The sequence below is a fragment of the Zalophus californianus genome, chromosome 3 (assembly GCF_009762305.2).
Source record: "Zalophus californianus isolate mZalCal1 chromosome 3, mZalCal1.pri.v2, whole genome shotgun sequence".
NCBI classification, from domain to species: Eukaryota; Metazoa; Chordata; class Mammalia; order Carnivora; family Otariidae; genus Zalophus; species Zalophus californianus.
In genome coordinates this window covers 160,271,203-160,297,769 of record NC_045597.1, presented here as the reverse complement: position 1 = coordinate 160,297,769, position 26,567 = coordinate 160,271,203, and the positions used below count along the sequence as shown (strand labels likewise).

The 26,567-nt window shown below is 41.4% G+C and overlaps 1 protein-coding gene across 7 annotated transcripts in view; it reads right to left on the bottom strand.

Moving 5' to 3' along the window:
* Positions 1–26,567, bottom strand: part of SPATS2L (spermatogenesis associated serine rich 2 like) — a 160,018-nt gene that overhangs the window by 45,239 nt on the left and 88,212 nt on the right. For 6 of the 7 annotated variants that reach the window (XM_027589995.1, XM_027590001.1, XM_027590000.2 and 3 more), the window contains 3 exons: positions 12,456–12,564; positions 9,236–9,285; positions 6,489–6,738 (listed from right to left, as the gene is read on the bottom strand). In XM_027589995.1, the coding sequence (XP_027445796.1) occupies positions 6,489–6,738; positions 9,236–9,285; positions 12,456–12,564 (409 nt within the window). Of the gene's footprint in view, positions 1–6,488; positions 6,739–9,235; positions 9,286–12,455; positions 12,565–15,679; positions 15,704–26,567 lie in introns of those variants that run through there. The other variant, XM_027589998.1, reaches the window with a different exon arrangement.

Here is a 26,567-nt window from a genome sequence, read left to right as displayed (position 1 = left end):
TTTGCATGTTCCATCATTCTTCTGTCGCTGCTCAACAGGGGAATGAACAGAAAGTCGGAGGAACCCGTAACTTTGAAACAGAGACACAAACAGACAGGTTTATTTCAAAGACATAGTATCAATCAGTTCTGCCTTTTCATAACTTCTTTATCAAAGGCAGATTGACTTTATTATTTCAAGTCCTATGGAACTTGATCATAAGGCTGGTAACTTTCAGATTAGAAAGAAACCTTTTAGTTTTATTTACACGACTTTTCAAGGTCTCATATGTCATTAATACCTTTACAGGTTTTTTTATATTAAAAGGTAATAGATAATAGGGGCACCTGGGTAGCTCAGTCGGTTAAGCGTCTGCCTTTGGCTCAGGTCATGATCTCAGGGTCCTGGGATCGAGTCCATAATCCGGCTCCCTGCTTGGCGGGGAGCCTGCTTCTCCCTCTCCCTCTGTCCCTCCCTCCTGTCATGCTCTCTCTGTCTCTCTCTCTCAGATAAATAAAATCTTTAAAAAAAAAAAGAGAATAGATAATAAAGTCAATGAGTTAAGCTGTCAGTGACACAGGTGGGCAGGTTCCCTTCATTTGTTTCACTGACTTATTTCACTGCAAAACAGTCTCAATTCTCATTGCATTTTGATAGAGCTGTTTAAATCTTTGTTCAAAAATGTAAAAAATATAATTTTTGGAAGGCCTTTTGTTCTTTGCAAGGAGTGCATTCCATTTAATTAAGTCTGTCTGTAACGTAAATCACGTAACAAGGTACGGGTGGGAAGTTACGAAGGCATCAGCTCTTCAGAGATGAGTAGTTTTGTGTTTCTGCTGCAGGCTTGCCGCAAAAGTCACTTTCAAATGAGAAGAATGCAGACAGCTCTGTATTTCACTCTACCCAGGTGAAAGAAAAATACCCCAGGGGTTCTGCATTTCCTGTGCCCCGGTGTCACTACATCCTGTGTGTGTCTCTGTCTCTTTCTGCTTTATCATCACCCAGAGAAAGGAAGCAGAGTCCCCAGTCATGCAAGCTGCACTCGCAGACCTCCCCTAGCTACCTGAGCAGTTCAGGCACTGGGAGCTGAGGGGGAGACTGAACAACACACAACTAGACACAGGAGCTAACACTAAGTATTCAGATGCTAAAATGATAATTAAGGAGGAGTGATAATCATGATAAACGTGCTTTAAAATGTAAACTTCCAAAATGCATGTTCTTATAACAGTACAAAATAAGATCAGCTGTAAAAAGTGTGGTATCTTTAATTTAAAAAAATAGTAAAAACCTATGGTTACAACTCTGCAAGGGTTTCAGCTCAAGTCCTTAATTAAGGTTTAAATAAAACATGGGCTGCTCAGGCCACTGCAAGCTGGCGTGTGAGACCCTGCTTCGGGGCATCTGGGCCTCAGCCCCAGCGTCTCCTCTTCAATCACTCACCTGACACTACAGCCCGTATCTCTTGCGGCTGCGCACACCCTCCACCCCTGCCCTGGTCTCTCTCCTACTCACTGTCTTCACAACATTTATTATAATCCAGAATTCTCTTGGTAACTTGGTTTTGTTCTGGTTGATTTTGTATCTCCTCTCACCTTCAAAAACGTACACAAACTCCATGAGGGCAGAGACTGTGTTGCCTTGTTTACCTCCTCTAGAAGAATTCCTGGCATGTGTCAGGATGCTTAAAAATGTTCACTAAGTAGATAAATGGTTTGAGGGTTTACTCCACGCCAGATGCTGTGCTAATCACTTACTGCTTACCACAGTCTTGTAAAGTGGAGTTATATTTTCTATTTTGCAGGTGAGGACACTGAGACGCAGAGTGGTTAACTTGTCCAGGGTCACACACCTAGTAAGTGACAAGGCCAAGACTTGAATCCAAACATTCCTAATACTAAAGCCTGGTTCTTCTCTACAATATTACATTGCTTCCATTTGAGAGCTGGCGCTGCTGAAATCCCAGAATATACACATTTGGCTTTACTATTAAAGTTCTAGGCAAGCGGCTTTCATCTTGTTGATCTTTTCTAATCCTCTGGTCCAATATAGGGCTTAGAGAAGCAGCAGAGATAATCTTGAGGCTAGGACCAACAGCAGCATAAAAAAAATCTGTTTGGAAATCCTATAGGGAACCTCACACCATAAAAATACTGTGACATAGTCTGGTGAGGGGTGTGTGTGTGTGTGTGTGTGTTTAACAATCAGCACAAATGAGAGACAAGCAGCCAACATTCTAAAATAACAGGACCCTTTCTGTCACATTTGGTTCAGTTCACTCTGAGAATGAGAAGCAGAATGAGAAGCAGCTCTGTGCCAGACCCATGCCAAAACAGAGAATCCGTATTGTCAAGGCAAAATGACGGGGCTGTTCCTGTTCCATGATACAGAGCAGATTGTGAAGTCCGGTTTGTGGAGGTCAGTGAACACAGCATGGAGCCTTCTGTTTAGACAGGTAACAAGTAACAGAAGAGCTGGCTTCCCAGGATGCTTCAACAGATGAGGGGACATAAAGGAAGCCTGCTGGCTTGCAAGAGGAGCTGTAGCGGACAAAAGCCCCGCCCCAAGGTTTATCTCAATGGAGCCAGTTGGTGGCCCATAATCCTGCTCCTTTCCTATTCAATGGGAATTGTGTCCAGTGGGAGGAAGACAACACAGAAATCTGAATTCCTATTCGGGCCTACAGAGTGATAAGCACCTAAATATTTCAGAAATCAGAGCCTTAGGAAAAGTAGAGCAGGAAGAATACTTAGGAAAGTTGAACCCTAAAGTCATAATGTGCTTTAGACATTTAGATGGGCCTCAGGATTAAGCATGATCCTTGGCATTACTTTGGGTAAAAATAAATCTTAATCTACTCGTCTGACTTTGTACTTGGACGCAGAATGATCTTGATTGGATTATGTAAAAGATCTAATTTGAGCTGTTATTAAAAATTCTGAAATACAGAAAAAACTACTCCATGGCTTAAAGGAGTAAATTTGTACTAAGTTTAAATCAAACTCCCAAACTTCTAAGCTATGGGCTGACAGGCAGCATTGTCCCACTCGACAGTGCTATATTTACAGCCTGAAACGATGATGCTTTTGGTGGTGATTTTTCATGTAGGAAGTCACACTAACACCCCTGAACCACCTGCACATATCTTAAAGCTAACTTCTCCCCTACCAGAAAACGATTCTGCTTAAAATTTTTTAAAAAGAGAGATCTTGAATGTCAAGGTGTTATAAAAAGATAAAACACACGTTGCACATGTTCACAGCCTGCTGCCCAGCTGGGCATTCGGGGCAAGCTTCCTTAAGCCAGTTTAATTATTGGAAAGATTGATAAATGCTCCACTGCAAGCAGACTGGAGATTTCTTTTACACTCATACTTGGAACCCAGTCAAGTACAGAATATCATTATATGGCTTTGTTATGATTCCTTTTTCCTAATTTTTCAATTATACATCTTTTAGGAGTCAGGGAGCCCATGGTTTCAGCAGCAACTCTCCAATGCATGCATTAAATTGCACAGATCTGAGTCAGGCTTTGGCAAAGTGGTAAGAGTTACCCCAGGGGTGTGGGTTCTCTTCTTGTCCTCTCAACCCGGAGTGGGGGCATGCTTTGGCTTCCTCAGCAATTCAGCGAGGGGATGGGGTTAAAGGATCAATGCCATGCTTTCCAGTTCCACGCCTCTGCTCAAAATGGGGTGCAGGATGTCCAAGACCTAACACTCATCTGTGAAATACCTGTTAGAGGCCTCGGGACTGCCAATGGATCGGACGGGCATTTCAAAGCCGTTTCCCAGTTTGGGCACCACCTTCCTGGTAAATTTTCACTATCTTTGGGAAGGAAAACCTAACTAGTTACAAACTCATTTTTAAATGTATGATCATAACACGTGAGCCGCTGATGAAGTTAACGGTCAACCAGGAGGACTCCCTTCCTTTTGCAAAAATATCTAATGTCTTTCCATATCATCATTTATTCTTTAACAGGAAAATTGACGTGAGGCATGGATTTGTACCGAACCAGCAACATTCACAAATAATACTGACGTACTTCAATGCCTTCGTGCTGAACATAAGAAAACCAAAAGGATCCTGGGATGGCTCTTTGTGCAATAAAGGAGGCTTCACAGAAAGTTTCATGGTAGAACTGACAAAAGCCTCCTTGTACAGAGAACTCCTCTAGTGGGTACTTAACTTTCAAGGCAGCTAGCCACTGTGAAGTGAAGCGCTTCAATATTGAATTTGTTCTAATGTCATATACTTGATAGAGTTACTGAAATTGTTTTAGAAAGAAAGTATAAATTATAAGTAAATGAACGAATATACGTGCTAGGCTTTTAGTCTATGATTGATATCAAAATGGCAACTTGAGTAATTAGATTTTGAAAGTAATTCATGTGAATGCAATAACAAGCAAGGTTGGGAATCTGCCACTCAATTAATTTCTTTCTCCTGCCCTTACTATAAATCAAAATATTCTCAAAATTGTAGGCATGGTAAGAATTGAATTTAAAAAATCCTGGAAAATTTAGATTCTAAATGGAAATAAGCTGTTTTTGTTGTTTGTTTGATTTTGAGGAAGCACTGTGCACTAAGGGTCATCTGAATTACCATGCTCACTACATAAATCGAGTTGGTAGGTAATGTGTTTGTGGAAGAAAATCAGTGCTTGGTGAGCAAGCTAAAACCTTACTAGCATGTTGTACAGCATGTGAGTTATTTAATGCTTCCCCACTGGAGCCCTGGTTTGGTACACGTCACCACGTCACCATGAGATGGTCTGTTTGCATTTGTCTCTTCTGCCGGGCTGAATTCTTCCTAGGCAGGGCCCCTCTTGCTCATTTTTGGCTGATCAGAGGATAGCGCTGCCTCACAGGCTGCAGACTTGCAGTACACGAGGGTGTGGAGTTCGGTCCTTTCTACTTCTTTTTAACCCTCCAAATACCTTCTACCGCTTCAAGGTTATGGGTCCTTCAATTACCGTGACTCCCATGAGCCCTCCCTGGATCACTCATGGATGTAGCACCTCTCTTTCCCAAACTGTAAAGTCAGCCTTCTCTTCGAGAATAACAGAAAGCGATTCCTGCAGGGCCTCAACCATACCATATCCTTCTATGAATTTACTGTGGCTTAACAACACAGTGCTTAGCATGTAAGAGGAGTTTAGAGAGTCACTGAGTAGATCAGTGCAGGATTTTATAACTAAAAGAAGGACTGCAGGAATTACTGGGTGGTGTGGTCCTCGCTAGGGGATCTGCCAGGCATTTTGAATTAGGAGGCATTTTTTAAAAATTTGTGTGTGGGGTGGAGGGGCCTACACCCATAGTTAGGTGACTTACAATCACAGGAATCCTGCGCAACAAAGAATCGCCCTGTGTCCTGAACTTTCTCAGGTCCTCTTGGATGCTTTACATATAAACACAAAGTATTTTTTGTACAATTCTCCTATGGATTTCCAGGATTTAATACGGGGTGAATTAAGAAAAGACTGTACTTTATGGTGTTCAGAACTGACCAAAAGCTTTGCAGCATTTGGAAAATTGCACAGCCAATGACACATGCGGTCATGATATCTGACTTGCAACCAGCGTCCCTGCATCAGCCTGCATTTGTAGTAGCTGCTTTCAGAGTGATTCTAGGTCTATATACAAACAGGCTTATTTCTTTCTTGCTTCACGCGTCAAAAAAACCAAAAAAACAAAAACACAGTGTCCACAATGTCCTGTTGACCATTGTTTTCTTTTAAGTGCAAAGTGTTTCATTATAAGTGGGTGTGAATATCTGACCATTTTATAAGGTTTTCTAGTTTAGTTGTTCCAGATTTCTTATATTTTTTGCTTTACTGAAATTCTGTTTCTAGATAGACTATATTTTCTCTGATTTTTATTTTAGGATTTGTTATAAAAGTGGAGCATTCAGTTATAGTGTTGAGACCACTGTCTAGTACATTCTGGTACAGTTTCCTTATTTTACAGAAAGGAAATGGGACACTAGAGATGAAATGATGTACCTAAGGTCATACAATTTGATTAAAAAGTAGCCTTTTGTAGATTAAGATATAGCTATAGTACAAATAATTAACCTTCCAGATGCTAACACCCTGGAAGATTATGTTCTGTCACACAATACAAAATACCAGGAGTTTAAATCATCTGATCTACCCTTTAATAACATTTGCTGTTATCACTAATTATTCCTCCCTTATCCCAGCAAAGGTGTCTTGCAAGAAAATTTCTTTTAACTGGGATTTCTGTTTCCCTGATGATCCTAATACAGACTAGAACTACGTTCTTTGGACAAGATTATCCCCTTAGTGCAGGGCTATGCTGAGCTTTCTCCTTCTGCCCCGTAACATTCCCCTGCCCCATTCCTGTGGGAAGATGTTTGAGTCCTTGTTGGAAGGAAGACCTTTCTCTTCCAACAGTATCAGTAGCGGCCGCCACTGCCTCCGTGGGTTCCCTTCTGCCTCCTTCTCTTCCATGTCTTCCTAAGCAACTTTATGTAAGAATTACTGACCTGTGACCCCACGGAGTGCCTTCGCAGGTTCCTCGAGTATCGAGATCTTTTTCTCACGAGGGATAAGGACCGGCTTTTCGCTGGCAGAATCTGTGGACGAGTTGTCTTTCTCACAGCCGTTCACGTGGCCGTTTTCTATCTGGGGCGGCAGCGGTGGCTGCAAGGATCCTGCTTCGGGCCTCTCTGCCTTGTCCTTAGCATCTTTGTTGCCTTGATGCTGCTTGGACTTGCTTCTTTTTCTTTTGTTGTTCTAGAATGAGAAACAAATGAGAAGTTAACATTATGCAGCTCAGGCCCTTGAGATAGAAGGTGAACCTGAGAGATCAAAATAAAGTGTGTTATCTTATTTGTTTTCTGGCCCTTCTAATTGAATGGGGGAAAACATCTACATCTTTATTGACCACCCACATGGATGTAAGTATCTTTTTTCTCACAGTAAGTTGTGTAAACTTTTACCTCATGAACACAGTATACAAAAGAAGTTCCCTTAAAAGGGAAAAACAGCAGGGAATGGCTTAAAAGCTGAAATATTATTTAAGCAAATTGAAGCCTTGTGATTATGAAGGGTAATATACAGTCTTGCGAGAACTGCTTTGAAGGAGGACAGGAGCTTGAGTAGGAGAATCAGTACAAAAAAGGCCACAAGGCCTTACAAAATGAGGAAATAGAAGGCAGGTCCCAAAGTCGAGGATGGGTCTCTGAGACAGGCACCGACCCACCAGGAGATTCCTGGGATTGCTGCCTCTGCGCACGGAGCGCAAGGCGGCCACAGGACACATCATCATCCCCGGGAATATGTCAGCTGGAGGACACAACTGCTATAAAGTCATGCCAAACTGATCTGGGAGCCCCTGGATTTGGACTGTGCAGCTGAAATCCTGGATCTCTCAGCTGCTGGTCAAACAGCATTACCAGGCTTCACTTTATTTACTTGGAAGTAGCACAACCCTGCATTTTAAACCATTAAAATTTTTTTGGACCCCGATGATCACAATATGGCCAGGGTTTTACTGTACCTCTCCTACAGTGCCCTAATGGTCAATACATAATAATATATAGGAAATTAAGAAGATGTTCCCAATTATGTTGTATGCTTTCCTTGACTTTGGGTCTGTACCCACAGGGTGCTCCGTGTAGTTAACATTCAGGACGGTGCAGGCCTGACCCACCAGCCCAGACCCTGTCCTGCCCCTGCAGCAGGGAGTTCCCGCTGAACATCAGCCTGGCTTTATTCTCCAAAACGTTTGAAAAGAAAAAAACAATAAGGTTTGAAACTGTTTTCTCTTAATTCTCCTCCCCACTCCCTTTCTTCCCCTTTGAAACCACAATCACTCCCCAGAGGAGTGCTTCTCGAGCTGAGAGAAGCCATTCACAGGGCGAAGGGAAGGGCTAATGGCCCAGATTCCCACACAGGCTCTGTGTCTGCTGGGCTGGGGAGACCATTTTCTCAATGAACCTCTAAGATGGGGACTCAGTAGTGAGTTGGGTCCGCAGCTGCTGTCTGCTTCTTTATTCACATCAGAGAAACTTGATAACCAAACCACACATCTGAAATTTTTCCATGGACGTGTAAATATTGCCTTTCCATCACTTGCGAATCATCTTCATCTGGCACAGACGTCAGGGAAGCCACGAGTTGAGCTAAGCAGAGACTGTCAAAGAGGGTGACTCACAATGGTAAAAAAAAAAAAAAAAAAAGAAAAAATCTGGTAATTCTTCCTATTCCCATGAAATTCGGGTGCGAAAGAAAGAGGAAGGGTAATTTCAGTCATCTCAGGATTTTATGAAAGTGATGCTGATTTCTGTTTGCTTAAAACCTGTTTGGCAGGCCTGTGATCTTCCTTTGGTGGGAAGGGGGGACTGGCCTATCATACTGTGGGATGCCCAGAACACAAGAACCGGCTGGGAAATAATGGGGATGGGTGAAGCAGTTACTTTGAAAGGAGAATTAGACTTTTTGCGACAGTCATCAAACAGGTCGCAGGCGGCGAACAAAGGTGGTGCCCCTTGTTGGAGCTAGTGCGCTCTACAGATGCTCACAAGATCAGGCAGGCACATGCTGGACACAGAGGGCCACAGGGTTCACAGGCACACCTCATGTGCGCCCAGAAGCCCAACTCCTTGTGACTTGCCAAGAAAGCAAAATGATTTGAATTGAGCAGAGTAAAATCTCCTTCTCTCTGTTCTCAAAGAGCGGTTTGCCAGGATTGTCAAGAAGGAAAAACAGGTCCCTGACTTACTATGACTTTAAGGTATTTTCTTTTCTTCTTCCTTTGTTAAAGATCGAATGTAGAACTCAGCAAAAAAAAAAAAAAAAAAAAAAGTATCTCAGGGCAGCCTTGGACAGATTCTTTCAGTTGGAAGAACATGCAAAAATATATTTAGAGCTTTTCAAGTCTCTCTAAAACACTCCCTAATTTTTTCCTTTGTGCTATGGAATATGTTCAGGCAAGTTAACGTCTTGAATCCTTTGAATTCCCTGGCTGGGCTCCCCTTAAGACTTGAAAAAAGAAAAACTCGGGGACTTCTAAGGCACACCTGGTGGTTCAAAACACTCAAACAGAAAACAAGGGCATTAGTAGTAAGGCTGGCTGGTAATTGAAGAGAGCCTTGAATTTGGAAGCCCTCTGTGTATACATATCAACATATATGGAAGAGGCATAAAATTGGTAACCTTGTTTAAATGGTAACAATCCTGAAGGTTTTGATTGGAGACGTTATTAATTTACAACCGAAATTCATCTTACCTTCTTTTTCCCCGTCATATTCCATTCTTTTAGAACTTGGACTGCACTGCCTAGACAAAGACAAAGAATCTTCAACACATATTCATGTAATAAAACACCACACAGAATTCATCGCTGTCTTTCCATCCTGGCAGCGATTTTTTTTTTTTTGGCTTTTTCATTTGTTTTGATACATCCTACCTTAATAAAAATGCCAGTTTCATTTTTTATTTCCAGATTTTCATTTAATTCACTGCATGATCTTGGTTTTATCAAAGTATTAAAGCCCCACTACATGAAGCTTACCTTTTTATCATTATGTTGTCTTACAGAAAATGAAATATATCTTGAGAATGTTCTGTTAGCTGCGTTGCCATAGGTGGAATTAAAATTGTTCTGTTTGATATATGAATCAAAATACCTGTAATCTTCCAGACCAAACATGGGATTTTGAATATTATTAACCAAGTGAATCAATTTTTGTGTGGCCATTCCTGCTCTTTCCCTGCCTTCCACTCACTATATTCACAGCTTGCAACGTGATAAGGAGGACAGATTATCTGATGTTGGTTTTGCTGTCACCTCGCAAAGGGATGGGATGGGCTCTTTGGAAAAGGAAGGCTTCTGCTAGGAAACAAAAAAAAGTTTGCCGAATGACAAGTCGATCCCAGGTTTTCTCAATGCTGTTCACATACGTATGTGGCCATGCACAGGCTCAGAGAGGGAAAGCCTAACTGATTAAGCTGTAAAGTATTTTAAAAGACATGTTTACCGCTGATCAGCTACGGTAACTGTCTCCACGTGGTCTAACAAAGTTCTCCGTTCATTCCAACTGGGCAGGGCATCATTTCAACAGTAAGTTATTGGTAATGAGTACATGGGTTGTTTTCATACAAATAAGTACTTCTAAAAGAGTAGCTCTTAAATGTATTCTTTTAACAATTTTAAGCCTTCTCATACAATCTCATTATACTAATAGTTCTCTACAATGAGTGTGTTGGCTAAACGAAGATAAACTTCAGGCTGGTCTTTATAACAAATTTCAAATTAGTAGGGTCCCAATTATTGAGTCCACTGTCACTGTTAGATAAGGAGAAGGCCATATTGCTTTGACTAATGTTTAGACAGGCTAATTATTCCTATCTATTCAAAGTTTCCAATTCAGTGCCCCTCTTAGGCTTTCTGAGTTACATGTACTTGAAATAATAAGACTGCACTTAAAAGTAAGTTATAATTTAGACTTTTTATTAACTGAGCTGGTCTCTCTCTCATTTGCCCAGAGAATAAATGTTTCACCGTATTTTCCTTTTGAAGAACTTTAAGAAGTCACTTTTATTAGGCTCCTTGGTTAGTCAATCCAGGCTAATAATCATTAGGGTAGTTCTTACTTACAGCCAAACTTCAGTTTTCCAAATAAAATTAAATTTTAAGAAAGTGTCAAGTACTGTTCTTTTTAATCAGAGAAAGGAGGTGAGTTGCTTACTGCTTTAAGTGCGATATTCAATTATTCCTCTAATTTTCATATTTTGACATAAATTCTGTTTGCAATTTGGACAATGAGCTTTTAGAGAGTAATTCTGAAGGAGAAATATTCATGTTCACAGCAAATTTTGAAACTGTTATTACTAAATTTTAATTATACTGAAACTGCTCAGAGCTTTTGAAGCCACTCGGAGATAGTGCTTTTAATATGCCTCATAAGTGATCCTGACAAATATTTTTGAATCTCAGTGGTTTTTAAACAAGTTTTCCAATTGGTCCCCAACCAACGTTTCTCAGCAATCAGTGAGTTATTCTAACGAGATCTCAACACTGACAAGGTGACAATTTCAAGGACAAGCAAGGTACGTTACTTAAATACAGATGGATTTGATGACAGTCTTTCAGTTCCTGGGCATCTGTGCATTTCATCAGGGTCACTTTGTAATAAAAACTTTCATGATGGGGAATGTGGGGGCTTCAATCCAAGTGAGGGTGGGGAGGAATGGGGATAATAACCTTTTTCCTTTCCTAAAGCTTTTTTCCATGCAAGTGATGTTGGCAAGTGAATCTTGAGAGTTTATCTGAGCCAGGATGTGCAGATTTCCAAAAATTTTTTTCTTGAGACAAATTGCACCAAATGCTTGCTGCAAATCAGATTAATATCAGATTCTCTACTATTTGTTTCTTACGACTCAAAATTTTGTATCTGCTAGTACATGAGGCAGAAAAAAAAACAGGAAAATTACTCACTATGGGTCTGCCTGCAGGTCTATTTTGAACGGCAATCATTTTTAAATTCAATTAGAACCCTAAACCTTGATTGTAGATATCAGAATGTGAGAGTATTGCCTGGTTTTAGGACCTTGCCTGAAATGCAATTATACTTGCAGAACCTTGGGAAAATTATTCTATTCCTAGGAAAATAAGTAAATCAAACCATCCTTAGCAAATGAAGTATGAACAGGCTATAACTGAGAAATGGGCTGACAGGTCTTCCCTGACCCTATTTATCAGATTATGTTTAGCTGGTCTGTATTTATGACAGAGAAACTAATACCAGGGAGGAAGACATATGGAAACTAAAGACAAGTATGAGATCTTTGTTCATAAATGGAACTTGTTCAAATAGGAGAGGAGAGGAGAACTTCCCCATAATTTACAGAAAATATATGGGAGTAGGTTATAAGATAAACATATTCTTGAGACTTTAGATTCTATAACATCACTGGCAATGGGTTGTCTGAAGACAATTCTTCTTTTAGACAGCAAAAAGGTTCTAGAGGTAGATAAGATGAATTGATATTCTGATTAATTAGGCAATCTCAAAATAAAAAACTAAGGATATTAAAGAATAAACCAGTCCTCTCAGACTGTGTAAGCACTGAGTTCAAGGATGGCAGTCAATGAGGCCACTTAGAACTATGCGGGCTGAAGAGTTGAGGAGGCCTTCCAAATCAGGAAGCACATTACCCTCCATGAATAAGGACACCATCAAGTAAAGGGGTGGACAATGGAATTAGTATCATTATAACAGGTATCTTTTGGAAACTAGCTACAATCTTTTTTTTTTTTTTAATGAGGGAAAAAGAAATCCCAAATTCTGCGCTTATGGAGTACATAGATGTGTTTTTAAAGTGTAGCATATTTTTATGAGAATTAAATTATTAGGAACTAATTGATATTCAATGCATTTGAGGAAAAAAATACAGAAGATATAGAATCATTAGTTCTAACAGGTTTGGGGGTCCTGTAGACTTACCATCCACGAAGGCTTGCACTGCCTTATCGACATTAAAATCAAACTGTTGTAGCACCAGGACGATTTCATTATTGCTTCTGTTGGGAACAACTGATCGAACTGCATAGATCTATGAAGAAAAAGAAAAGAAAAAGAAAGGTAAACACTTTTATTGTTCATCCGTGAATCTCTCACTGGATAGAACTATAACTCTTAGAAAGACCTCGAAAAGCCAACTAATCTCTCTTCTTGCCCTTAAGCAGACTCAGGCATTTCAGAGCAGTAAAAATTCATCCTAGTAATCACCTCGATACCCTTTTTATTTATGTGCACATTTCACAAAGAGCTCCTCGTGGGGAGTGTAGTAGTGAGTGTGAAAAGCCAACTCTGGTCTCGCGATCTGCCCCCCACCCCGGCCCACCCCCCCAGACTACAGATGCAGACAAGATGTGTTTGCAGTGAAGACACAGATCGCTTTCTGTCTCAGGCTCTCCTGTCCACCGGCTCAGGGGCTGTCTGCGCAAAACTTACAGAAACAGCCTAATGCCTCAGCCTCTCTCATCTGCACAGTGGAAGCAGTCATCAAGGCTCACACAAGTGTGTTGTAAAACTCCAGTAATGTTTACAGAGAAGTAAAAATGTGGGGCATTGTACTTTTGAAATGGCAATCTTAGCACATTTCTGAAAACCAAACATTTAAAACAGTGTAAAAGTAAATACATATATGAGGGCTAAGGATTTCAAAAGGTTAAGGTGATAATAAAATTTTAATGACCTATATGTATTTCTTAAACAAATTTAGCACATAGACTTTACTAATAGAATTAGTTGACCTCTATCCCACAGAACTTGGAATTACTACAGGATGCTCTACGTATTTGAGCAAAACTCAGCTCACCCAGCTTTCTATTGTGAGGATTCCTGTAGTTGCTACTGATAGATTCTAGAGTCTGCATGGTGCAATGGTAAGTGGTATCCATAATGATGATCACAAAAGTGCTGCACAATCTTTACATGTTTTCATCAATGGTTCAATTATGGCTAATTGAGTTTTAGAGTTACATACAGTTTACTGTAATCAAATTCATGGACTATGGATTATATGCGTATGATATGTGTAACGTGACTCTATTTACCAGAACATTTAGTTAAGCAGTATAGCCTGTTTTCCAATTATGTCAGAAAATAGGCAGCCTATTTCATATAGATCTGTATACAAGATCTATTTAGATAATCATGAGCAAATAGCACAGGCTATGAGTACCTCAGTTATAGAGGTTTGACATTATTGATCAGAAAGCTGGTTTTGAAATTTGACATTCATAAATGCTAAACATGTGGGTTTTACCAAGGACTCTAATATACTATATGTATTTGTATGTATGTGACTCAAGATCCCTTTAATTTTTTTTCTATTCTCACCTTTTACGGTTCTTAGCTTTTTAGCTTACACATTAAAAAAATTTTCTTCAGATACAAGTTCTTTTCTACTTTTTCTCCTTTCCCTCTTTAAAAATCCAATCAGTGAAAATTTTTTTGTATGCCTACTGTGTGACAAGGCACCAAACTTCCTGGAACTTATAGACTAAAGAGGGATGTACACATTGATCAAATGATCACACAAATAAATACATACTTATACATTGTGATTAATGCCATACAATCATATAACAGGGAGACTTGACATTACATCCATATGCTAACATCTGAAAGACAAGTGAGAAGGGATGGGTAGGAGGTAAGGGGAAAAGCATTTTAGGTAGAGGGAACAGCATGACTGAGGAGTGAGGCCCAGATGAGGAAGGAGTAGCTGGAGGGGAGGATGGAGGGAGGCAGCGGCTGAGACTTTTATAATACAAGATGAGGCCAGTCATGGGCAGGGCCTACATTATGCAGGGCCTACAAGGCCATGCAAAGGATTTAGGTCTTGTGGGCATCCCTTGACCATCCTTTCTTTTGTGAAGTTGTCCTTTCTTACTCATTCATAGGGTTAGAAAAATAGCTTTCTCACTCTATCTCTATTATTGTGTAAGTTAAGGTATACAGTGTGTTGATAATTTATAGACTGAGAAATGATTAGCACCACAGCATTAGCTAATACCGCTATTCCATCACATATTTACCATTTCTTTTTTGTGGTGAGGTCATTTAAGATCTACTCTCAACAACTTTCAAGCATGTTATACAGCATTATTAGCTATAATCACCATGTTGTACATTAGATCCACACAACTTGTCATTCTTATAACTGGAAGTTTGTACTCTTTAACCAATATCTCCCCATTTCTCTCTGTCTCTTTTAAAGAGAAGCCGAGAGAAAAACAAGAACAAAAACACCTTCATCCAGCCCAGGAAAGTCATTAACAGTGTGTGTCCAACAACAGATACAATTGGCCAAGTAGTTACTAGTCCACTGGAGTTATGCATAAACATTACATGTTACCCTTCTAATGTAGTTCTTTTTATTTATTTTTTATTTTTTAAAAAGACTTATTTATTTGGCAGAGGGACAGAGAGTCTTAAGCAGACTCTGCACTGAGTGCGGGGCCTGGCATGGGTGGGGGCTGTCTCAGGACCCTGAGATCATGACCTGAGCTGAAGCCAAGAGTCTGACGCTTAACCGACTGAGCCACCCAGACATCCCTGTAGTTCTTTTAAATAAAATTCTAGCATTTCAAGCATTTCAAGGTTGGTTAGTATTATATAAAATTTCTTAATAATTATCATTATTATTACTATATCAGCCATACCCTTCTATACAATGCAATGATTAGTTATTAATTACATTAACTGCATTATAATTACATTAGACCAAAGTTTTCAATCTACCTGCACAATTGTGTGATCAGTAAAGAGCCAGAATTATGGAATAAACATAAAATAACTGTTGTCCCTGCCTCCAGTCTCTCCTCTGCAAAACATATTTTATTATGTTAAGGTAAAATATAATACACAAACCACAGCTTATGGAGACACTGCCTTTGTAGACATTTATACAACTCTTGCCTATTCCTCTTTAAAAGGAAAAAAAAATACAATCACGGTCAGATATAGAAAACATCTATCCTTGTCATTTTAGATATCCTAGCTCTAAACATACCCTAAGAAAATTGCCAATAACTGAGTTCTGATATCAAATCTAACTATGAATATTGCATACAATTCTCAGAGGAAGATACTTAAGACAGGAACGTCCCGTTTTAAAGAAATGAGAAAAAAGAAAAGAAAAAAGAACTTCTGCCTACCCTTAGATATTCCATAGTGATGCTGAATTCTAGTGACTTTCTGGGCCAAGCTCTGTGTTTGCTTTAATCGCAGGGCTTGGCTAATGTGAAGAGAGGAGTATTGTTTTCCCATCTTCCTATTTATAAATTCACTACATCTGTTTTCCAATGAAAACGTCTTTGAGAAAGATGGAGAAATCCGGTGTGCCCGTGTGTGCCCATAAAAATACAGGAAACTCAGGGTGTCAATCTTCGCGATGCAGGAGAGTTAGAAGGGGTCCACGCGTTTAAATCTAAAAAACACCTCATTTATGAAGTAGCTTTAAAAATAAGGAGTGGATGACACAGGCGGGGTGATAGCGAGGTTGTCCTGAAAGGCCGCCTCGTCTGCCTTTGGAACTGAAGCTCCTGGAGGCGCGGATCAATCAATGCGTGACTAATGGTGGTTTGCATACCGGGATCTCATAAAATTCACGCCCGCAGTGAGTGTTTTGCGGAGACTTTCTGGCGCGGCCGCAGACACGCAGCCCCTGCTTCACCGCCACAGCCCAAGCTGGTGAGCCTGCGGCTGCAGCTTCCTCCCCGCCACCCCGCCCCCCGAAGCCCCCTGTTGGAAGTCGCACCGACTGCGTTCCCCCGGGGCTCTGCCGCCGCCGGCAGCGCGGTCCGGGAGGGGCGGGCCAGGCGGCGGCGCAGGCTGTCCGGTGACAAGCGGGAGCCCGAGCTCGGCCGCGGTTCCTTTAAGCAACTTCTTTACCTTTCTCGAATCACTGTTCCCTTGTTGTGCTTCTACTAATTTAAATCTGCTTTGGCAAATTCAATTTGCAATTGAGAAATCTGCCTTTTGCCCCTGAGAAATTGTTTTGATTTCACCTTCAGCGTTTTAATCTCTCGTGCCTTCCGCTCTCTGGGGCTTTCTATCTGGCTGGGCAGGCTCGGCCCCGTTCTGCCTCAAGCCCGCCCTGCTGGCGGTCCGCCGGCTCCAGGCGGCGGGGCCGGGTGGCTTTCACAGACGCTGTTTGGTTTCAGTTTCCCACATTAACCTGCCTCCCCGAGACTTGAGTTGTCTGGTTTAAGAGCTGTTAGCGGATTTCCTCGTTCACAGTGTGCATTTTGTGAGCCTGTCTGTGATGACTCCTTACAAATTCTTCTTGGCTGATGAGTCACTTAGACTATGTCTGAGTTTCAAAAATGGTGCTCTGACCAAGGTTTCCAATCCACCTACACAGCTGTGTGATCAGTAAAGACCCAGTATTCTCCAATAAACATAAAATAACTGCTCCCTGGGCTTCCAGTGTCTCCCCTGCAAATTCATTGCTAGGCTACTGCCAGACTGAACTTCCTGAAGTATAATCACGGCCATTTCACTCCCTTTCTTAAGAAGAAAGCTACAGCTCTACAACCGAGCATTCAACCGGCCCTTCCAAACGATCCCCCCCCACCCCGCCCAGTATTAGCTCCCCACCCCCGCCTCTGTGAGCTTTGCCCTTGACATGGGAGGTGTCTGCTTGTCCAAATCCTAGAGTCCAGCTGAAATTACACGGGTTCCCTGAAGTCCTTCTCTACTACCCCTGCCAGAAGTCATGCCGCCTCCTTTCAATTGCCACAGCCTTTATCAGTAGGTGTCTCTTTCCACTTGGCACCTTCTACTCTATCCTGTGTACGTGCTGTGGTTACTAGATGGTAAGTGACATGAAGGCAAGAGTTCTCCCCTCAGACCTTTCTGCATAATCAGCATGCCCACCCCCCCTGACTAATAATGTGTACGTAGTAGATACTTAACTATTTGTTGAGTGAGAGAATGCCAACATGTAGCTATATGCAGCTGCTGTTTTGAGTTGAAGGAAGATCCTGCCAGCAGGTTTGGGCCCTCCCATCACTCTGCGTTTACCGTCCACAATAACAGGGGCCGGGGGTGGGTCAGCTGACTGTGGTATGACCTCAACATTATATGGGTAGGGAGAATATGCATCTGTCCTCTAAATTTCAGTAACAGAGATGGGAAGGAGATTTAGGAGACTTGGTAGTTTTACTTTCTGTGTCCTCTGGCCCTGAGGACACAGAAGGGAACCGGATACAGTTCCTGCCCTCAGAGGGACAGTGTAGCAGTGGGGCCAGAACCGTTGTACCTGAAAGTGTCCAGCGAGCCTGTGCTGTCTTTATGAATAAGGTGCTTGGTACTACAGAGGAAGAAGCAGTGACGTTTGCCCGAGGAGGGGAGAATACTTTACAGAGGGGACAGCCAAATGTCTCAGAAAGAGCTTTGGAATTAAATAGACCTGGGTCTAATCTTGATTCTGCTCCATGCTTGCTCTGGGACCTAGGAGGAACTGCTTAAATTGTTAAAACTTGGTTTTGTAGGTGTAAAATGAGGATATTACCTGCTAGAGTCTCAGTAAAAGTGAAAAGAGATGATGCGTGTCAAGTGTTTGATATAGAATTTGGCATATATTAGCAGCTCAATAAATTTTAAAAAGTGTTGGCGCATTTACATTGGGCCACGAAGAAGAAGGGTCCCTCTGGCATGTCTTTGAAGTGGCTAGGGTGATGGCCAAAACTTACTTGGATACCTCTCTTCTTAAGAAACTTCCTGCACAGCCTCACTGAACAGTCAGGGGACCCAGGGCTCTTCTCAATTTGTCCCTCTCTCGCAAGCTGATATACAATAAGGAAGCCCATCTCTATGGTAACTAACAACATGTGCTTTCTCCACCCGCAGACCCTGCTCCTTCTTTCATTATTTATTCACTAAATGCCTCCTATGATCAGGCACTGTACTAGTGGCTGGTTACAGCAGCAACAAAACAGATATGGTCACAACAAACCTATAGAGGAAAAGACATGTGAATGTGTAAATTTAAAATGTATATAATTGCAACTCATGCTAAGTGAGTGATATGAAGGAAGCAATCAGGATGTAGTGACAATGATCACAGGGGTCGGGAAGTGGCCTGGCAGAAAAGACAAAGTGGGCTAATCAGATTGTCAGCCTGGGGAGTCTGGACTATTTGACACACTGGGAGAGAACAGAGTGGAGATGAAGAGGGGCTGTTCTGGAGCTGCCTCACTTCCTGACTTCCCTGCTTCTTAAACGTTTCTTGAAGCCTCATGAGACCCTACCAGACCTTTCTAATAACCTCTCTTGTATTTACACTAGTTTGAGAGGGCTTCACTTTCTATAATAAGGAGCAAGTGCTTAGATGCTACACTAGCAGCTAGGGCTGAAAATAAAAATAATAAAGCCAAATAATTGATTCAATTGGCAAAGGGGAGAAATGGACGATTTTGCAGATAAATCCAGTTAGAATGTGAAGGACAGAGTGGAGAAGGCCCATGAGCCTTGTTCACATACCTCTTCCTGCACTCAAGTTGGCATAATTACTCATATGACTATTTGTCCCATTGGAATATGAGCTCCTGAGTGAAAGAGACCATAGTTTTGTATTTATGGGGGACTAGAACAATGGGTGGCATTCAGTAGATGATTCACAAATGTTTGTTGAATTGGCGAATGAACAACTGAATGAACTGAAGGAAGTAGGGAGTCTAGTGAGATGGCCACTGAAAAATTCCAGTTTTATTTATCCGTTTTTTTCCCCAGTGCATTTCTGAAATTCAGCGTAAAGTACTGCAGTATTAAAAAGTATTCAAGCCCAAAATGGGTGGAGTACCTCCTAGGTACCAGGCACTGTATATGGCTGGTCCTAGCCTTGAGGAGCTTGCACTCTTGCAGCTTAATCTTATCCCCTACAATAAGGACAGCAATCAAACAGCCAGCAACCTCCTTTTCACATCAGCGGGAACCAGAGTTATTTATGGGCTTGCCATTCCTGCAACTTTGAAAGGAATTTTATAATCAGCTTTGGTCACATTTCTCAAATGCTGAGCCGTTCAGAGATACCTTAAAAACAGCTCATCGGTGTACGTTTTGCTTCACTTGCTGGACCACTAATACTATCTACACACTAATGAAGGCACTTCTCTTATGAATCTTCTTGAGGAAGAAAATACTCTTTGTAGACCAGTACCTCTGCATCACGGATAATTCTATAATTTAATTGCCTTTTCTAACATCTACTTTCTGCCAGCAAAAAAATATGCATGAGGTGTTGTCATGTTCTACTTGGCTGACTTTTTGGGAATTAACACCAGGGGTACAAATCAAAATTAACTTTTTTTTTTTGGCAGGAAACCAGGATTAGAAGGAATAATGAAGATTTGAAAGTGGAAAAAAATGCAATTTTCATAGAATCATGAGACGTTTAAAGTAGAGAAGATCTTAGAGATAGGCTAGTTGTGGCTTCTCAAACTTTAAAGTACAAAGCACCTAGGAATCTGATCAGAATGCAGAATCTGATTCAGATGCTTGGGGCAGAGCGCAAAATTCTGCATTTCTTAATAAGCTCCCGGGTGATGTAGATGCTGCTTATCCAAGGATGTGGTAGGCATAATAATGGCCCCCCAAGACATACATGTCTCAGTCCCCTGGAATCTGTGAATATGTTAGGTTACATGACAAATTAAGGTTGCACAGAATTAAGGTTGTTAGTCAGATGACTTTGAAATGGGGAAATTATCCTGGATTATCTCAGTGGTCCCAATACAGTCACAGGGTCCTTGTAAGTGGAAGGAGGAGGAAGAGAGTCAATGTCAGAGTGATGCAATGTGAAAAAGACCTGACAGGCCACTGCTAAGTCTGAAGATGAAAGGGGCCATGACCAAAGAGTGCAGGCAGCTTCTAGAAGCTGGAAAAAGCAAGAGAACAAATTTTGCACCTAGAGCCTCTAAAGAGGAACACAGGCCTTGCTGACATCTTGATTTTAGCCCAATGATAACCATTTGGACTTCTGATTTCCAGAAATGTAAGATAATCAATTTGTGTTATTTAAAGCTACTAAATTTGTGGTGATTTGCTACAGCAAAGGGAAACTAATACAATGGAGCACAATTTGAGGAGCAAAGGTCTACCCCTTTCTTCTTCCTAATATGGGGATATCTTTCCCTTGCTTGCCAACTAATGTCTTTAAAAAAAATAATGCACCTTCCAGGGGCATCTGGGTGGCTCAGTCGATTAAGCGTCTGCTCAGGTCATGATCTCAGGGCCTGAGATCGAACCCCAGCCCCGTGTTGGGCTCCCTGCTCAGCGGGGAGAGTCTGCTTCTCCTCCCTCCTCCCCCACCTCCCACCCCATATGCTCTCTCTCTCACTCGCTCAAATAAATAGATCAAATCTTAAAAAAAAAATACAAATTCCAAAGAGCAGCACCCCTCACCATACACACATATTTTGAGGGAATTCTAACTATTCATTCAAGCCAGATTTTGTGAGGTAAAGTGACGTGAATCTGACACAATCTTTGCTCCAGGAACTGGCAAAACAGAGGGAAAATAAGGCAAAGTCACAAATAACAACTAAACAAGAGTCATTCTGACAACAAAATCCTCTCTGATTCACATGTTCTCTATGCTTCCTTTCACTACCCCTCTCAGGTTCCCTTTACTTTTCACCTGGACTCTGGAAAAAGCCTTCTGATTGAATTTTCTGGCTCGGTTTTTACCTCTCTCCAAACCATCTTAAAACAATCACTGCACAATTAATCTCCCCAAAATGGTTGAGCACGTTTATCTGACTGAGGGCAGGAGCCAGCAATGAGAAAGAATTTGAGCAGAGGAAAGACAGGAGATGAATTATGAAACAAAGTCCCAGAGGAAATGAAAACAAATGGTATCAAAACCCATGTGGAAAAGCAAGCTTTGGAAAGGAGTGGAGTTTCTTCTCTCTCATTCTTGGAATTCTGAGAAAGGAAGACATAATGCAAATTTGAGATTGTGAAGAGAAAAATGTAAGGAAACTATTTCCTGAGTGAGAGTTTTAGTGCTTGCTTCGGACCTTAAAAAGTGGGAACAGGTTTAGAGCTGCCTTATAGGGAGGTGAGAGAAGTGGCCTTTATAAATGGAAGAATGAAGAGCAGGAGTGAGGGTCCATGAACACTGGACAGCACAGATTTGTCATGATTTTCCCTAGCACTTCTCAGGAAGCCAGGAGCAGAGAAAAGGAACAATTCAAGTTACAAACTCTAAGGAACACAGTGGTACATCTTAGGGCTCAGGAGATGGGGACTGAGAATCATAAATGTAGCTGATTGAGGCATCTGTGGTCTAAGAAGGGGGATGATGGACTGAGGGTAGGGAGAGGCTGAGGGCTGAGGGATCCTGTCAAGAACACAGAGCAGATGTCCAAGAGAGGGAGAGGCTGAGAGAGGCCAATGATAAGAAGGATGTGGCCAGAGAAGGGATGTTAGATACTGCCAGTCCTTGGTCCTCGTCTTTTAAAGTGTAAATATAATCATTTTCCTCAAGACCAGCCCTTCACTTTTCTCGAGGAACCAAAGTGTTCCCCAGAATGCCATCTTTTATGGAGTAAATGTATGCTCTTCAGCTTTTTTTTTTAATCAGCGGTGCTTCCCAAGCTTTTATGCCCCTGGTCAAGCTCCTCTAAGTGTATCTGAAATGTGGTTCCTAAAAGAAGCACACTGTACCAGGAGTGGCTGGATCAGGACAGAGGACTGTAGGACCTGCACCTGTCCTCGTTGGGCTCCATTTATCCATTAAAGGAATCTAAGATGGCATTAGCACTTTTAGGAGTCACATCAACTACCGGCTGAAATGGGAGTGGAGCTTACTTTGCTACTAACACACCCTGGATCGTTTCAGCAACAAGCGTCCCCTGTCCTATACTTGTGCAGCAACTAGAGTGCAAGGGTAGGATTTTGCATTCGTCTTTGTTAAATTTCAATCCGTAAATTCTGACCCATCCCTCAAGCTGGCTGTTATCCCCTGGAACCTTGCTTTTGCCCACCCCCCCCCCCAAAACAGGGAATGCATTAGCCATCCCGTCTAACTTTGTATCATTTTGAAAATTAGTTGATATCTTCTATATCTTATCCAAATTGATTTGAAGTTTGGATGGGCCAGAGCTAAGTACAGAGACCAGAGAATTACTAAGAGAACTTCCTTCAGAGCTGATGTTTACCTCTTAACCCATGTTCATTTGTTTATTCATTCAGTCAGTCACCATGTACAGACTATGCTGAAAGCTGGACTGCACGCGGTGGCAGGCACACCCCTGACCGGCTTTGGAGTTTATAGCGTAGGAAGGCAGATGTTCGATGAATGTTACAGAAGGGAAAATAAAGACGCTTTGGGTACCAGTAACAAGGGAACCTATTCTAATCTAGAATCAGGGAAGCCCCATCCGAGAAGTGAGGATGAAGGGTGATTAAGGCCAGGAGAGGGCATGGGGGAAGAAATGGAGTGTTCCAAGAAGAGCACACAGCATCTAGTAATGGACAGGACAGAGTGACTAGAAGCACGTTCAAAGCCAGGATGCTCCAGGACTGTGGGAGGATTAAATGTTAAAAGGAAGGAGATTTCAGATGAAGCTGGATCGAAAAGGCATGGGGCAAAGTTGTGCAGGGCTCTGCAAGCCATCCTTTCATTTTGAGCCTTATTCTAAGGGCAAGCCATTGAATGGTTTTACTCAGAAGAGGAGAGTGACAGTTGCATATTTAAGAAGGTCACCGTTGTTTCTATATAGATGAGCAGCAGGAGGTCAAGTGGATGGCAGGATTCTAATGCAGTGTCCAGGGGACAGAAAATAGACTAAGATGGGGCAGTTTAGAGGCTGACTCACAAATCAGTTGGGAGAAGTGACTGATTGGTGTTTAACTAGATGCAAGGAATGAGGAAGGCGAAAAACTATGGATGAACCAGGTTTCTGGCTTGACCATTTATGTGATATGGTGTCATTTGAGAGACAAAGAGCCCTGGTAGAGGGGCAGCACTCTACCTGAGGGGTTTGTGAGGTCTCCACATATCCAGATACCTGAAAGCAGCTCAGTCTCTAAAACCGCTGCTCCAAGGAGGACCCGAGCCAGGAAAACAGATTTGGTCACTGTCGGCATCAAATAGCGGTTCTCAGCCCTGGCTGCAAAGTGGAATCATCTGATGAATTTTAAACATATTCCTACACATAGGTCCCATCCTCAACAATTCAATATGGGCCTGGTCGTTGATTACTTTTTGTTTTCTTAGTGATTCTAATGTCCATCCAGAAACTGAGAACCATGGATGAGAAACAGAAGGGAAGTCCTAGATAGGTAAGGGACAGTGTGTAAGAAAAAGAGAGTGGCATAGGACAGACCTCTTTTTAGGTATGACTGCTCACCTACCAACGAATTTACTTGAGTGCACTATCTAGCCATCCACACCTCTCCATTATTTATGCAACATCATAACTTCAAAAGTATCAGTTCTAGTTTAGGACACTTTTTGCTAACTTTAGAGAGGGTATTCCAGATATCTACTGCTTCATAGAAAGTCACCCCAGAACTTTGTGGTTTAAAACAACAATCAACCTGTAATTTTTCAACATTTCTGTGGGTCAGGAATTTGGGAGTTCAGCTGTGTAGGTCTGGCTTGGGGTCTCTGGTGCAGACAGATGGAGGAGGTGGTAGAGCCAAGCAGATGGATGCAGGTGCGGGTGGGGTCTGGCCGGGCATCTCTCTCTCTCTCTCTCTCTCTCCTTATGTAGACTCAGGCGTTCTCCATGTGGCCTCTCCTTATGGGCTAGTCTGGGCTTCCTCACACCTTGGTGGGCTTAGAACAGTTAGATTGTTTATATAGCAGCCCAGAGGACCAGCATGAGTGTCCCAACTAGTAAGAAAGAGGCTGAATCACCTAGCTTTAGAAGTCACATAGTGTTACCTCCTTTTTACTGCCCTGGTCAACCAGTTCCAAAAACCTACCTAATTTTAAGGGGAGGGGCACAGACCCCACCTCTCAAAGGAAGAAATGTTGTTAAAGCCATTGGAGAATACGACCTACAAACAACCACCACCACCCAGATTTCTTTCCATCAATTCTATAGGTCTACACTTTGTCAAGTCGCTGAACATTTGAGGGGAAAAAAAGAAAATTAATTGAATGGTTGTTGTAATACTAAATGAAAATTGATAGCTTAAAGTTATGTAACTTCTTTAATTCCTAGAAATAACCTGATGACTTGTAGAGCAAGAGATACTCAAATGGATTTTCTCCTATCTAAAGAAATAGTAAAATTAATAGTAAAATCAGATAGTAAAAAAAGATAACCAAAGTGTCTTAAATCTTTTAATTTTAGTCCATGATACAATTTTCGTACTAGAATTCTGACCTTTAATCTGATACTTGGAGGTTTAAAAAAAATCACATGGCTGCTATTAGCAGCAGTGGCCCTCTAATCCATATTGAGATAAGCAATGAGCTTTATACACATTTCATTTCACCCATTTAGCTAGCATGGATTCAGCATATACCTACAAGTTTACTATAACTGTGCTTGATTCCTCATATTTTCTCAGAACTACAGTTAGATTTGCACAGAATTTAGAGCAGGGTGAGCCCCTGAGTCCACCGGAAGTGTTTTCAGCCAGCCTGTTACACCCACACAGTATTAGGACTTAGGTAAATATTCTGTCTAGCTACTTTCCTTGATGCATTCCACATTTGGACTTATTAGTGAGCACAGAAAAAGAGGCGATGTTATTTTTACAAGGGATTTTGTTTTTGAGATTTTAATCAGAATAGAAAAGTAAGATGCTTTTAATTGATCTTCTGCTTCTAACTTAGAATATTCAGTAAAAATCTTTTCTCCTTTTCTTTGGAATTTAAGGTCTCCACTTTGGAGGGAAAAGATAATTACTGACATCCACTCTCACTCTGGGGATTTTTTTTCCCCTGCTCATTCACAGAACTTTTCAGATAAAGCGTACCAGGAAGATATAAGTCACGATTACCATTTAATCAATACCAGAATAAAGGAGTTAATTACCTGTTAATCAATACCAGAATAAAGGAGTTAAGTTAATCTCTAAATTATATCAACTGTGGCTATTTTTTCACTGTGGTGTGAAGTAAGGAGACTGTCTAAACGCCATGGAAACCAGGAACACTCACTTTGGGGGAAGTGTATTTGTTTTCACCTACACACTATGCTTTAATTCTAACAGGCTTGACCAATTCAAAAGAGGCGTGCTGGTTTAAACATCAGTAAAAAGTCACTGATTGTGACTTGTTTTCCTGATGATTTTATGAGTTTGTTAGTTTGTTTGCTTTTCCTCTAAAGGCAGCAAAAGGGAGTTAAAACTCTTTTGCACATTCAGTCTTAGTTGAAGAGCTAAAATTACAATTTCATCCAATAAAAAAGCCAAACATTAACAAATGCCCATTGATGGGTAAGTGGATAAAGAAAGGCAGTATGTACATATGATGGAATACTCTTCGGCCCTAAAAAAAAGAGAAGGAAATCCTGTCTTATGTGGACCACACTGATGAACTCTTGAGGACATTCTGCTAAGTGAAATAAGCCAGACACAGGAAGAATGCGGCATGAGTCCACTCATATGAGGTCTCTAAACAAACAGTCAAGCTCATACAGAAGCAGAGAGTAAGAACAGGGCTTGCCAGAGTCTGGGGGAAAAGAGAGTGGGAAGTTGCTTTTCAATGGGTAGAAGGTTTCGGTTTTGCAAGATGATTAATTTCTAGGGATGTGCTGTGCGACACTGTGCCTATGGTTAATAAAGCATTGTACACTTAAAGAGGGTAGATCTCATGCCAAATGTCCTTACCACAATAAGAGAAAAAAATGTTAGCTTTAGGTTATGCAATTGATCCCCATCATCATTTCAATCCTTTTTTTACGATAGTTATCTTCAAGGATTGAGGAGCAGAGCTCTGAAGGGTCTGCACACAGGGTAACATCAGAAATGCCCTACCAGTGAACCATAAATGGACTTTAGAGCTGGTTTAATCAAATTTCTTGATGTTACAAGAAACTGAGTACAGAGAGGTTATGTCCTACACTTGAACTG